Here is a 15,117-nt window from a genome sequence, read left to right as displayed (position 1 = left end):
TCCACAGAGAAGCCTGAGGCAGGGCAGCGGCCCAGGGTTTCTATGTATGAGACTTGGAGATGGACTCCAAGACAGGGGGAGGAGGGAGGGAGATGGAGGCCTTGGCTGAGTGTTTGCCAAGGACAGGCAAGGCTGAACTCAACATCACATTCTCAGCCTTGGAAGGCTATGGCTCAGTAGCAGGGCCTCCCCTGCATAGCTTCCCGCAGCTTCCCGTGACCTTGCCCCCAGCACAGACGGTGAAAGTCTCACCCGGCGCCCATCTGGGTGGCAAAACTGGAGGAGGCTGTGGACAGGCCAGCTGCAGCTGGTTCTGCCTGTTCTGGGAGGCTTGGCCCAGTGTGGTAGGCAGGCAGGGTATACTGTTTGGTTCAGACTACTTCTCACTGTATGGCTCTGGGCTGGCTTGGGACTCTGTGTATAGACCAGGCTGGCCTCAAACTCAGATTGGTCTGCCTCTGCTCACTGTGCGGACTATGCAACCACATCCACCCTCTGCCTCAGTCTTGCACTCTTTGAAACACTGGACAGCACTTTGCCCTGTGACTTGACTCTCCTTGTTTATCCGGCTTGGCTCCAGCAGTGAGCAGGGCTCGGGGCTTGCTGCCTGTTTTCTATTCACCTTCTAGACCAGAGGACAAACACCCCCCCCCACCTCCCCACATCCCCATCCCACTCCCACTACTCCATTCCCCATTCCCGTCTGGCTCAGCCCTGGTGTCTTTTGATCTAGTGAGGGTCAAGGGGATCCAAGATAGGTGTGTGAGTGGCTGTGGCTGTAGCAAGCATTGATGACCAAGAACTCATTCCACAGTATAAAGGTGTGTGTGTGTGTGTCCTTGTGGGAGGTGGTGTACACGGGAGACTGGGTGTAGGATCTTGGTGGGGGTGCAAGGAAGAGAAGATGGGTAACAGTGTGGGGTATGGGCACGAGTTAGAGGAATTGTTCTGGCAGATGGGGCTGGGGGACTTCAGGCCCCGGTAAGGGCCTCTTCCTCATGATCAGTCTGTGGCCAGTGGGCCCTGACCAGTCAATGAACTCAGGGTCTGGAAGAGTCAGCGGCTTTTCCAACCTTTTTGCCAAATGGGTTGTCAGCACAGGGGCGGGGCAGGGCGAGAGAGGGGAAGGGGGTGCCTGCAGGCAGAGCAGGCTGGGAAGGTGGCAATGACTTCATGACAACTGGTTGCTGAGCAACTGGCTGAGGGGGTGGGGACCTGGAGCCTGACTGGGCCAGGGGACCTGCCCCCTTGGCCACTGGTCAAGGCCAAGGCTGTTGTTTCTTTCCAGACAGGGAGAGGCAACCTGGCCTCACTTCCCTTCCTGAGGCTTCTTGGGGGCTACCCCTCCTGCATACCCAGCCATTCTGAGGAGGGACACCTATCCCTGCTTTACAGATAAGAAAACTGAGACTGGGTCTGGGGGTGGGACTCTGTTCCACACAGCAGCATCTAGCCACTAGAGACTGAATGCCTGGTGTGTGTGAGTCCTGGGCCTTCTCTGGACCCTTGGGCATTATGGCTTTCAAACCCTTCTGAAGGAGCTTCTTCTTGGGGAGTGCCTTCATATAATTTCCTACTATTGGGGAGCAATCAACACCAATAGCTGTGCACCCCATCACTGTAGATAGTTCAGTCACCCCCCCCCCCCCCCACCAATGGCCGGAAGCTGGCTTCTATTCCAGCTGAGGCATCACGGACTACTGGCTCAGACTGTCTCCTCAGCAGGGCTGGAGGGACCCCAGATCACAGACCTGGTGGGTGTGAGCCTGGCCTTTGTACCCACAAGCTGAGATCAGCTTTGGGGTGTTTTCTTCCACCATTTACTAGTTTCCCATAAGAGTAATAACTACCCTACATAACCTTTGTAGTCCACAAAGGACTTTTCACAAACATCCTCTGGTTTAGTGCTGACTGTAGGCCCCGTGACAAGCTAGTCATACACCCATTTTATAGACTAAGAAACTGAAGTCAAAGAGAGAGAAGTTCAGGATGAGTCTCAGATCACAGGGCCAGGAAGTGGCTGGCGCTCAGGCCTCTCCGATCCAGACACCTGCCCCAGCAGCAGCCTTCTCAGGGAGCGTGGCAGCCATGTGACTTCTCAGAGGACAGACTGGGTCCCACAGCCAACAGTGAACAGTGCAGCGGCCCTCTCATTTCCAGCTTGGGAGATGGGAGCCTACCTGCTACCTGCTTGTCTTGTGGAGGCTGGGGGAGGGGCGCACACAGGGAGGAGTTACAGGGAAGCAAAGGTAACCAGGACAAGACCACAGAGGTGACCACAGCTAGCCATGGAGTGTCCGGGAGGGTCTCCCACAACAGGGCTGGCTGCTGTTGGTGCTGGGCTCTGGCCAAGGAGTGGAAGGACCAACATTTCCTGGAATAAGTGTCTACAGACCATGCCTAGGACAGCTGCCCCTGTGTGCAGCTCTGCCCACAGCAGGAGAAAGAAGGGGACAGGGGACGTATAGTGAAGTGACATAGGGTCTGAAAGTCACTTTCCTCTGAGGGAGGGAGGCACTGCTAGTCCCTCCGGCCGGCATGAGTGCACGCAGCAGAATGGAAAACCGTTGCTGGCAGATCCCCCTTGCTTCGTTGGAAATGGAAGTCAGGGATACCGCTAACACGCTAACACTGAGGACTGACCAGCGACCCTTTCCTCCGGTGACTCTGGGAAAATCTACAATGCAGTTGTTTTGTGTGTGTGTGTGTGTGTGTGTGTGTGTGTGTGTGTGTGTGTGTGTGTGTGTGTGCAGGGTGTCCCCCTTTCATTCCTTTTTCTGAGACAGTCTCATTAGGTAGCCCTGGCTGGCCGGGACCTTGTGATCCTCCTGCCTCAGCCTCTGCAATTTGGGGATTATAGGTGCCTACTGCATAAAAGGATCTTTTTTTTTCCTTTCTTTGAGGGTACCTGAATACCCAGAAAACTTCTCCTGGGGAAGAGGTTGGGATCATGCCCCTCTCACCCCTGCCACCACAGAGCCTAGGCTTCCTCGGGAAACCTGAACAAAAGGAACATTCTAGTAAGTGTACTGGGAATTCTTAGAAAACTTTCAGGGCCAGTTCTCCATGCCATCTACCCTTGACTTCTTTCTGACCGGGAGCTGTGAGGAAATGTCCTCTTAAAACTCTCAGCCCTCCTGGGCTACGGCTGCCTCCCCCAGAGCCCTCAAATAATCCAGTCCCTGCAAGGAGACATCATGGGTACAGCTGGCTGCCTGCCCCTCCGAGAGGGCATGTTAGTAATGTCAAGGCCAAATATACTGGGAACCAGATACCTCACAGGCCCAGGGCCCAGGGAGCTCCATGGACTCCACAGTGCCTGCCCCACCCCCAGCTCTTTCGGAGCCCTACAACCCCCACCCCCTTCCAGCCTGGGCAAGTAGCCAGGAGACTGGCAGCCCCTCTCCTGGCCCCAGTCCACTTGGGGACATGTCCCAACAAGTCTAAGCACAGCAGGAGGCTCAAGGTGTGGGGGTGGGGGTGGGGGTGGGAACAGAGTTTGAGCTGGGCGTGAGCGTGGGGACACCTCTCCAAGCCCTTTTACAAGCGTTCCTTCCCACAGAGCTCTCAACACCAGGAGGCCAAGAGGAACCACTCCTGTCCTGGGTTCTTTAGCTTCCCCAGGAGACCAAGATCATAAAGCTGGGGTGGGGGACACCAGAAAGCCAGGTCCAACCCCAATAAACTGCTGGACAAACTGAACTGCAAATAATTAGTCCTGATTGCCTTCACCGTCCTCTCTGGGGAGTGAAAGGTCAAAGGGCAGAGCTGCTGACGCAAATGTCAAGGGAGACATGTGGAGGTTTGAAACAGCTGGGACCCTGCTCCCAGCAAGGTCACTAGAGCCCTGGACACTGTGTCCCCCTGGGCAACAGAGAGAGCTGTTCTCAAAGCACCTGTGGTGAGGGGTCTCTGGCTTTTCCCTCCTGGCTCCAAGGTCACCCGGACCTGATGGAGAAGGCTAATCAGACTCTTGGGGAAAGCTTAATCTTCTGCTGGATTCTCCAGTCTGTTCTTGTGAGTCTCTGCTACCTTCTACAAAGAGAGGAAAGACCTCTGTCTCCTGTGAGAGGAATCCTGGCTCCAAACCCTCTTCTCACTTGGCAGACCTTGGGAGCTCTACCAGTCTGCGCACAGTGGTGTCCCCTAGTGGTTTGTGTAGGGCTTCAACTTGGGCCTCAGGCTAGCCGGTTACCATCCTAACACTGCAGCCTGAGGCCCAGGCCAGGGAGCCTGGGACGGCAGAAGCAGCTTGGGGATTTGGCTTTGGTCAAGGACATTTACTAGGCCTTAATTTTTCCTCATTGACTTGTGGCTAGACCTCAGCCAAAATATCCCACTGTTAGCAGATTAGGGTCATCATTGTCTACGGATGAACTCATCGTCTCCTGGCCCCAAACCTGCTCCTCCTCCGGACTTCCCTGTTTCCATTAATAGCACTGCCACCACCCAGTCCCTGGAGCTCCGAACCTTGTCATCTTTAGCCCCTCCTCTCTGGACTGGGCACCTGCCCTGCCCCTCTTCAGTCTGCAGGCAGGGCCACCCTTCCGGCTTCCAGCTAGTTGGCCTTTTACAGAGCCACTGAGGTGCTCAGCAGCGCCACCCAGGGGCCAGGCCTGATCACATGACCCAACACCTCTGACTTTGTAACCTGGGGGAAGCAAGTCTCAATTTCCTTGGCTATAATGTGAGGACAGTCATTTTATAGGATAATGTGCCACCCAATTGACACAATGGACCCAAAACCCATATCATGTCGGATGTTCCTAGGCACAGGAAAATTTGACACATCACGGCCTCCAAACCCTCTATTTTACAAACAAGGAGACTGAGACCCAGAGAGCCAGCATGAGGGCTGACAGGGAATTGAATACCAAGCGTCTTTACAATACACTGTAGGGCCAGCCAGGACCTCGGAAACTCCTGGACGTTTTAGTGTGTCTCCCTCCACCATCATTCCACTCACTCTAGAACCCACGATTCAAAGCTGCCTCTGGATTCATTGGGCCCATCCCCCGCCTTCAGGGGAAGGTACGTACACCTGGCAGGTGTTAGGTCATTAGCCATAGGGAATGATCTTGAGATGTGGCAACCACAGGTCACATACAGCAGTCTGAGTCAGGGCAGCTCAGGTGCAAGGTTCCGAGTGGGGTTGAGCACATAGCCACCAGCCTGAGGGGCGTGGCCTCATCTCAGGTGTTCGAAAGGGTAGGGAGGGGTCTCTTGCGCAGCTCTGCTGTCACTCCTACCCTAGTGTCGTGTACTTCTTAGGGTCAGGAAGTGAAGAAATGGCTACCCCTGCTTGCTGTCATCCAGATGGAAAGATGCTCCCTTCATTCTCCCTGTGGATAAAGACCTGCCACACGCTCCCTTCAAATGAGTGGTAGGAGACATGACTAGGGAAGAAGTCATTCCCAGATCCCCAAAGGGACTTTTACCCCTGAAGAAGCCACAGCAAGGACATCTGGTGGAAAGGCTTTTAGAACGAGGTGGATGGACCACCCTGGAGTCTTTGGTCACCTGTCCTCTAAGACCATGGTTCTCAAGTGGATGGGTGCTTTTGTTCCCAGGGGACATTTAGCAGCATCTAGAAACAGTTTCCATTGTCACAAATGGAGAATGGGTACTGCTAGACGTTTTTTTAGTGGGTCAGAACCAAAAATGGTGTTCTAAGTCTCTTAGGGCTCAGGTCAGAACTGAAGACAGGACAGCCAGCTGATGGGCACAGGCCTGACCTTCAGTTTTTGTAGTGGTCTTTGTGTTCTTGTCCCCCTGCCCAGCACAGGGAAGTTTCTAGAATAGTCCATGCTGACTTCTCAACTCTTTCAGCAAGGACACAAGGACAAATAGGCCTGGAAGGGCACCCAGGCTTGGGCACTCACCATCCTGTTTCATGAGCCTTGTCCACTGGATCTGCATGTAGTCCCTGGCACTGAATTCACTGGGAGAAGCTGAGGGCAGTGAGGTGCAAAATGGCTCTCTCAGCTCTCTTTTCAGATCCAGCCTTCAACCCAAGAAGGGGAGGTGGACCTGTTAAGGAGCAGGAATACCTTAGAGGGCCAGGAAGCTTCTGCCACACAGTCTAGTGGTCACACGTTCTCCTTTGGCCTCTACAAACACCATTCCTATATAAACCAGGACTCCCTGGTGTCCCCAAATGATCTCTAGGGTCTCTACCTGGCCTCTAGACTCTGCTAGGGCACCTTACGCACCTTTGGTGTCAGAGCCTCTCTTATAACCCAGGTGCTCTGAGGCACCTGACAGCAAGTGACCCTGAGCCCCCATTCTGGGACTGCTTACCTTGTGGGGCTGAGGACTCACAAACACCCTCTGTCTCATCTCAACAGAGGGCTCCATCTTCCCCACTATGGCGATGACGTCAAGCTGCTGGGTCGTGGCAATGGGCCTGGCTCTGGACCCCAGCTGTCGCCTTTGATGAGTGCAAGCAGGCAGTTTTTCCAAAAGAAATGCAGCAATGGCTGTAGAGCCCCGCCCTGGAGGAAGGAGAAGCCCCGAGATCCTGAGTGCAGGTGAGGCTCTTGAGGGGTCTGGGGTTCCAGAAGAGTCACCACTTGCCTCAGGGTCACCTCTGCTTGGGGTCACCTCCATCTCATGCAAATCCCTGCTCCATGGCATTCAATCTTTACCTTTCTTCCCATTATGTTGCCACTCTGTGTGTGCAGGGGGGGGGGGTACATGGGCGTGGCTACTAGCCTGCCCAGTGCTGCAGCCCAGCAGGCCACCCTCACCTTCTAGCAGTCTTCTGTCTGTAATGCCAGTGGACTCGCCCCTGGGGAGGGTCAGGAAAGGACTGGCCTTCCTGCCATTCTGTACTGGGTCAGGGTCCCCAAAGAAGGGCTGGGAATTTGACTTCTGCCTGAACGGGGTCTTCCCATGGACCCTCACCTCTCCGGCTAATCGAATTCCTTCCCAGCCAGCGTCTCTGTCATTTCCTGACACATCTTCCCTTTCTCTCCCTTGTTGTCTAGTCATGTTAGCTGGGGGGATCCGGACTGCAGGACTGCACAAGGGTCAGTTCAGGATGGCTTTCAGCATCCGGATGGAAGGGGTCACCACCCCAGGGACGCGTCCACTGGCATCTGGGGCAGTCCTTTCCATCCTTCTGGGATGACTGTGAATCCTCTGAACTTTTAAATCCCCAAGCTTGGGACTGCCAGTCGCTGCTGACATGTTGAGATGCCCCATCCTTCAACCTCTGCTTGCTTTAGCCAACTGTGTGGCCCAGGTAAGCTCTCACTTGTCTGGACTGCAGTGAGACCTCACCCTCTCCATGTGTTAGTATCTCAGGGAGGTAATGTTGGTCAAGCTTGCCTCCCTCCATGCGGATCACAGTCAAAACGTCACCTGCCCCAGCCTTTTGGTGATGTCTGCCTCATCTTCTTTACCCTCAGGAAGACCCACTAACTCGTAACACCCATTACAGATGGAGGACACCCCTCTCACCCCACCTCCCGTTGTTGAAAGCTCCAACCCATCTGGCCCAATACTGCTATGTTCAGAACTGAAAACCAAGGCTCAGAGGGAAAAAAGACCAAGGTAAAAAAAGCGTGGCCACACGGCGCAGCTTGGGAGGGGGTTGTGAGCCTCTTCGTGGCAAGGGTAGCAGACTAGCAGGTTCCTGGGAGAAAGTGTGGAGAGGACAGGGAGTGTGGCCTTGGAGGTTTGTCCAGGCACACAGATGTTCCCCTCTAATCTTCACCCCCTCCTTTCTTTTCCAGCAGCAGCAGCAACAGCTATAAAAGCCAGGAAATAGATGTGGCTTGATGGCCTGTAATGGGCTTAGTGCTGTGACCTGCTGAGTTATGTAACCCCTATTTGTTCTCGGCTGGGATAAAGTCTCCATTGAAGCACCTCGCTAAGCTGATTCCGTGACATCTCCTTTAGTGTGCTTAGAGGCCGCGGCAGAAATTCCTCTGCAACTTCAAAGACCAGGGACTGTGGTGTGGATGCTTCTAAAAATTCCTTAAGCCAATGTTTTTGTACCCATTTTAAAACCTGCTCACCTCCAAACCAGCCCTATGCTTGGATGCCTAGGCTGACTTGGTAGAGCTGAGCAAAGGTTTTCCTACCCCTAGTGAAGGGGTGAGGAGGAGAACCAGGGCAGTGAGAAAGCAAAGCACTGTGGGGGTAAGGAAGACCTTGAGCTAATAAGAGCCAAGAGGTCCAGGCTGCTGCCGCTCTTGGCTTCTGGCTCACTCGCACTTGCAAGGTTAACGCCAGCATGGCGCCCCCTTGTGCTGAAAGCGGAGAGTAGCCCGGTTTCTTCAAAGCACAGTGGGTCTTTTATCACCCATTCCTTTCCTGCTCTGGAAGAGGTGGGGTCTTGTAATCCAACGATTCTCCCTTCCTAAATTTCATCTCTCATCGTCATCTCAGGTAAAGAGGCCTAGGAAGAAGGCGTCTGAAGGTGTTGATACTTGCCCAGTTTCTGCCTGTCTCCAGGATTCCCCCAGGAAACACAAGTGCTGGAGATGCCCCCGAGTCAGTCAGTAAAGCCACCTGTTGGTAATAATAACAAACACACACACACACACACACACACACACACACACACGGGCCAAGGTCAGAAGATGACTCATAGGGGTCATTTTTCTCCTTCTATCATATGGACTGGGGACTGATCTTAAGCACCTTCCCCTACTGTGCCAGCTCACTGGTACCAAATCTCGGCATCCACCAAATCTCACCCGTGTTCAAAGCCTTACACTGCTGCTCCTAGTCCTTTGTGAAGACCTCTGGGCAGCTTCCCCACAGCTGCAGACCAAACCAAAGAGCATGAAAGGCCGGTAGCTGAAAATTCACTCTGCATTTTGGAACTCAAACCACAGACCTCTGTGTGGGATGAGGCAAAGGTCTAAGAAGGTAGGCTTGCTGACAAAGGCAACAGGAAGAAGAGATTGAGGCACCCGCACAACAGGACACGGGTGTCTTGCTAACTGCAGAGTCTCGGGGCGTCTGTGCCTGAGAAACCTGCTGACCTCTCCAAAGATGAAACTTTGCCTTCTTGCTTGGGAAGAGTGATGCTATGCTTTAAAATCCTATCAAAAGCATAGAAACCTTCTGGACCCCATCCCCCCCCCCCCAATTCCCTGTTGTACATATGATGTTAATTTTCCTTCGTTCTGGGTCAGTGCTCCACTCATGTACTGAGTTTGTTTCTTGTTATAAAGCATTATGAGCAACAGGTATCAAGTACGCTTGAATGGTATCTAAAAATGTCACCTTGACCATGCTTTGCATGCTTCTCTGTCTGCATAGGGAGGAAATTAGCTCTTAGATGTAAAATGTAGTAGTCTTCCTGTGTTTAACTTTCAGAATAACATTTGACTGGGACTCAAATGCAGATCTCAACCTCCATGTGCAGCAGCTCCATGCCCAGTTAATCTGCTTTCTCTAGCCACTGCAGTCCTTCTTATCTGTCAGATCTGTCTATCAAAAGACACGGCATTTTCTAAGGTCAGGCCTCTGGATAACACAGGGTCAGTAATGCTGTCCACAGAGGTTCTCTGCACATTGCCTATGAACTTGGAAAAACTAGATATCATAAAATATGCTAGGTATGAAGCTAATGACCCCTTCCCATAAAAACTATAAGGAATCGTCTTGCCAAGCAACACAGGCTTCATGAGGGGAAATACTGGGGTAGCATCAAGCTTACCCTATCCTAATCTTCAACTGGCCTTGAATCAGAAAATAAGGACCGTGAAGTTGAGATGGGGGAACCTCACAGAGCTAACCACACAAAGGGCAGAGAATGAAGGAAGCTTTGTCTCCTAGGAAACAAGATGTTTGGGACTCCAGCGAGGCTGCTCCATTCTCCTAAGCAAATGTTACCAACTTCAGAGTCAGAATCACCTGGGTAACTCTGAGATGAAAGCAGGAACAACCCTGTTGTGCAATGGCTCTCAGGGCAGATCATGGCCATACCTCCCCCTTCTGGCCAGATTGAGAACTGCATCTTATGGGCGAGACTGCTGTACCCAGAGTCTGGGCATATTTTGTCCTCCTCTATTTTAGGGCCTAGACTCAAATCACAACTCTTTATCTCTGTGGGTGGAAGCCGTTATGCTGCTTCCAGCTGGCCAAAAGAGAGCTAAACTATCTGGCTCCGTGTCTGCTTAGGTAAACTGGAAGTTCTTTAAGTATTCTAACCCTTCCTAACCCAACCCCATGGATGGCCAGGAACCTGCTGACAGGCAGTCTCTTACCCTGTGAGTTCAAGGCCAACCTACTGTGTGCAGCAAGCCCAGGCCAATAAGGGAGAGCCTGTTTTAAAAGAATAAAACAAAAAATAGAGGCCATTATTATTATTAAGAAGTGGTAATAGCAGCCTCTGTTAGCCATGATAGTGCAGATTCTAAATCCTAGCAGTAAGAGGGAAAGAATGTGAGTGTCTACAGTCTGAGGCGAGGAGGAGGAGGAGAAAAGGAAGAGGAGGGAAAAGGAAGAACTCCACTTCTGTTAAATTTTAATTTTTAAAATTATCCCCTGGTGTGTGTATGTGTGGGGGCAGGCCACATCCCAGGCAGATCACACACACACACACACACACACACACACACACACACACACACACACACACATGCGCGCGCGCGCCACGGTCAGAAGATGACTCGTAGGGGTCATGTTTCTCCTTCTATCATATGGACTGGGAACTGATCTTTAGCACCTTCCCTCACTGGCACCAAATCTCGGCGTCCACCAAATCTCGCCCATCTTCAATCAAATCACGTTGGTGTAACAATAAATGCGGCTGCACTAACCCATGCACTCACACTGTGCTACAATCATGGCGTCCTCTGTAATCATGCTCTCACATCTCTGAACAGTCTGTCTGTCTGTCAGGCGTGTCAGCGCGTCTTACCACGAGTGATAAACTGCAGGAAGGAGGCTCAGGGCAGGTCTCACTTAGCACTTCTGCCTGTCAACTAAATGCCCTCCTGACCAGTGCCATGTGTGTACTCAGGAGCCACAGACAGGTCTAAATGTCCCTAGTGCCAAACAACCATGATCTCGTTTCTCAGAAATGACGTGGTTTACAGGACATATTGCTGGACTTTCTGATAAAAAGCAAGTCTGGAGCCCCAAGAAAGATAAAAACAAAGCACACGAGACTTCACATATGTTTCATATACATATTTATATATATTTCATGTACAAAGTTACATTCCGAACCCCAGGGATTCCATAATAGAAATAAATACTGAAATAACTACATCGCTAAATGAGCTTTTACGCATAGAAACGAAGCCTTGGCCTCTAAAGACAGCAAATGGGACATTCTAGAACCCAATTTAATGAGGCAAGTAAAGTTCTGGATTTCTAGAATGAAAACAAATTTAGGACACAAACAGTTAAAACATATTCAAATATTGAGAAATATATGATAAAATTATTAATAAAACTTCATTTTTAAGAGAAAGACAATTAGTGTTACAGAATAGCACAACCCTGTTAGAAAAGCATTTATAATTTCAACATTTATTTCCTTTTTTCCCATCTTATAAAGTGGGATGCAATCAGCCTCTTTTCCAACATGATTAAGAAGAACCCAAATCTGGCCGAGTGCTTTGGTAATAGTCCTAATACTTACTAGGAAACAGATCTCCATTTCCATGGCATTTGCAAGACACACCTTCTCTGGAGGTTTGTTACAAAGGCTGCACATTAAGTCTCCTCTCAGCTCCAGAGGGTGAGAGTATATTCCAAACTTTCCACAGTAAACACACTCCACCCGCATAGAGGTGAGCTGCACTGCTCTGTGCTGAAGTGTTTTATACGCCACCCCCCAAGCTGCAGCTTGTAAGAGATACAAGTTTGGATCTACATGAGTTAGAGACAGATATTCTCAAAACTGAGTTCTAGAAAGCAGTCTCCCTCCTTTTGCTTCCCAGAAATTTAACCCGCACTTCCTATGGTGTTAGGTTGAGACACACAGTGCTGCTGTTTCTACAGACCAGCAATGGCAGTACACTGGTAATTCGTGGGGTTCAGCCTCATATATAACCCATATAACCCAGATGTAACAAAATGAGAACTCTTAGTGCTCTATTTTCTTCCTTTAAAAGTCAGTTTTGTTTTGTTTTTGCCTGTGAGGCTGCCTAGAGGCACTCGAGCCTTCTTGGCCCTGTGGTGACAATGGCAATTTAGACCCTGTCACTGTTTGCAAGCAGCATATATCCTGGTATTTCTGCCAAAGATCACCCCCTTCACCAAAATAAACACCACAAGAACATATGTGTTATGGGGGAAGAGAAGCAGAATTCCAAATGCAAGCGCAGCCCTTAAAACAAGCTGTGCAGGCACTCCTGCTTTCTCCAGGCTTTGAAACAGTGCACAGGGCCCCAGCGACTTGAGGTCTTTAGCTAAAATCACCATGCACCTATAGTCTGCAAGTGAGGTCAACATCATTAAATTCAAAGAAACAATTAAACCAGGGTAACGCATTCTTTAGCTTCCAATTCCCTGAGTTACTCTGGACCACACACACGTGTAAGTGCTTCTGAACAATGATGAGGGGGTCTGACAAAGGGACACTTCTTGGGACTAAAATTCCCCAAAACTTTTGTGTCTCCTTATGAATTTATAATTTCCAATAAATGTTAATAATGATTTTTAAAAGTATTTGCCCCAAATGACTCAGATTTAAAATAAAAGCATAGCAAACAAGCTAAGGAAAAGTGGTTTGCTCCAAAGAAAAATGAATTAGTAGATCAAACAAAATATTACTCTTTGTACAGCTTTATCAAAACACATGTTTTTCTTTTAAAACATACAGGGCTACAATTTTAGAGTGTGCCCACTGTGCTTAATGATACAAAAGCCTCCCATGCTCACTAGGTCCTATGTGTTTTAGGATCTAGCCTAATCATACACGTGTGAAAAAACCCCTGGCATACTTGTTACATATAGTTCTGTATCACAGTCTGGGGCAAATCCCCGGTATCAAGGATACTCAGACAATTAGAGACCTGTGTTGGGTTTCCTGTCTGTGAGGTGGTCCTTCCAGTGACAGAGGACCTGTTTCTGGCGTCCCTTTAAGAGGCCACATACAATCATGTTTACCTTTGTTCGCAGCGGTGGGTAAGGAAAGGTAAACCACACATTTTCAGGGAGCATGTCTATAGCATCATGGCTTTTGAAGCCTCCTAAGGTTACCGGTCAAAGCTAGATGTGAACCCACTTTCTCAACTGGATGCCATGTATGGTGCTGGGCGCTTCCCCGGGAGATGGCGTGAAGCAGGGATAATGCTGAAGATTATTTATACCAAGCAAGCACTAGGTGTTTGGTAGTTTTATACAGAGCAAAACAAACCAACTTTTCTAATCATTCAGCATTCAGCAAATGGGGCAGAATCCACAGCCACCACAGTGTCCCCTCCTTGACACGTTAAGAGAAGCCTGGGGACATGTAGCTAACAGGTACATTTTTTCCATGGAAAAAACTGAATCCACTACCACCATCCTCTAGGACAAGGAGTACAAAACACGAGTTCCTTTTAGAACATCCTTCCAATATTGAAGTGTCCTCTGCACTTCCCAGAATATTTCCTAAACTTCAGATAATACATTTCTTAAATGTCAGTATGAAAATGGGTGAAATTAATCTAAAAAATGAGAATATTCAGAGAAGCAGGCTTCATAAATTTTTGAGTTCTAATGAGACAGGAACAAGAAATTTTATTTAAATAGTGTAGCCTTAATTTCTTTAATAAAAAACCCCCCAAGTCTGATGAAAACAAAGCTTTATATACCATATAAACAAGATTTGTCAGGATTGAAAGTGAAAGTTAAAGTAATTTACAGTTAGCTCTTAGCCCTCTTGGGACATCCAGATAATTCCTGATAATCCTTCTGATATTAGTGTGTCAATTCTATAATACAGTGGGAAAAACTCTATTGTACTTCACAGTACAATTTCATTTATTAAGTCTTTTCCATTAGTTTCATTATTAGTGATAGGTAAAACATGACTTCATCAATTAAGTGAGTGACATTAGACTGTGGCAGAGCAAACCACATCTGGATTGCTCTCTGTAATTCACCAGTTTGCAGAAAGTAAACCTTTGATTTGTTCATGATATACTGAAATTTCCTATTAACACTGGTGCAGTAAGCCAGTTCGCTCCTCTCTGTATTGTTACCATAGAACAGATTTTGTGACATAAAGGTAACAGGGAAAAAAATGCTCACATATTATGTGGTGAAATGTCTTTCACGAAAAGAGCATTAAATAAAGGGAAAAGGGAAAAGGGAAAAGGGAAAAGAAACCATGCAGAAGAGGCAACGTCCTCATCTCCACCTGTCTCTCATGGACTCATTCATTGCCACACATCACCTGCCACACTATCAGGTGACTCCTTTCTGCTTTGGTGACTGAAGGTTCCAGTGGAAGATCCTCTCCAAGAAGTTCAGATTCTCCACCTTCATCACCTAATGGATCATAAAAGAAAACTGCAGTTAGGCTGAATACAGGTGCTGTGACCTGGAGGGCACAAAGCGTGGTCCACTTCTCCTCAGAGAACACAGTGAGGAACCCCAGGGGCGTGGGGAGATGAGAGGTGGCTCGACGCTAAGAGCACTTAAAATTCTTCTGGAGGACCTGAGTTTGATTCCAGCACCCCTGTTAGGTGGCTCATAACCACCTGTAACTACTGTTCCAGGGGATCTGACTCCCTCATTTGGCCTCCGAGGGTAGCCATACGCAGACACAGACAGAGACAGACAGACAAACACAGACACACACAAATAAAAAAAAAAAAGTAAAAGAGGAGTTGGGGCTAGTGAAATGGTTTAGTGGGTAAAGCCTTTACCACCACACAGTGGAGAGGACTGATTCACACAAATTGCCCTCTGATCTCCAAATGTATACCATAATGTATGTACCCTGCCATAGTGTATGTACACATACACACAAAAATACACACTAATGACAAAAAATACCAGAGCCAGTATCTTCACCCATACTTACCCAAACTACTGCCTGACTTCTGAGATTCCTTTTTCCTCTCATACACGAAAGCTGGACAGCTCACAATGCTGGACAGTCATTATAACATGTCTGTCTTAGGGGCTTATTTTATTGCTGTAAAGAGA

At 49.2% G+C, this 15,117-nt stretch overlaps 1 protein-coding gene across 15 annotated transcripts in view; it reads right to left on the bottom strand.

Moving 5' to 3' along the window:
* Positions 1–11,142: 11,142 nt before the first annotated feature.
* Spag9 (sperm associated antigen 9) overlaps positions 11,143–15,117 on the bottom strand; it is a 134,399-nt gene continuing 130,424 nt past the window's right edge. For all 15 annotated transcript variants that reach the window (XM_063269405.1, XM_063269407.1, XM_063269406.1 and 12 more), the window contains one exon: positions 11,143–14,454. In XM_063269405.1, the coding sequence (XP_063125475.1) occupies positions 14,339–14,454 (116 nt within the window). In that variant the 3' untranslated portion in view covers positions 11,143–14,338. The remainder of the gene's footprint in view (positions 14,455–15,117) is intronic.

This window comes from Rattus norvegicus, chromosome 10 (assembly GCF_036323735.1).
Source record: "Rattus norvegicus strain BN/NHsdMcwi chromosome 10, GRCr8, whole genome shotgun sequence".
Lineage (NCBI taxonomy): Eukaryota > Metazoa > Chordata > Mammalia > Rodentia > Muridae > Rattus > Rattus norvegicus.
This window is presented reverse-complemented; position numbering and strand designations above follow the sequence as displayed.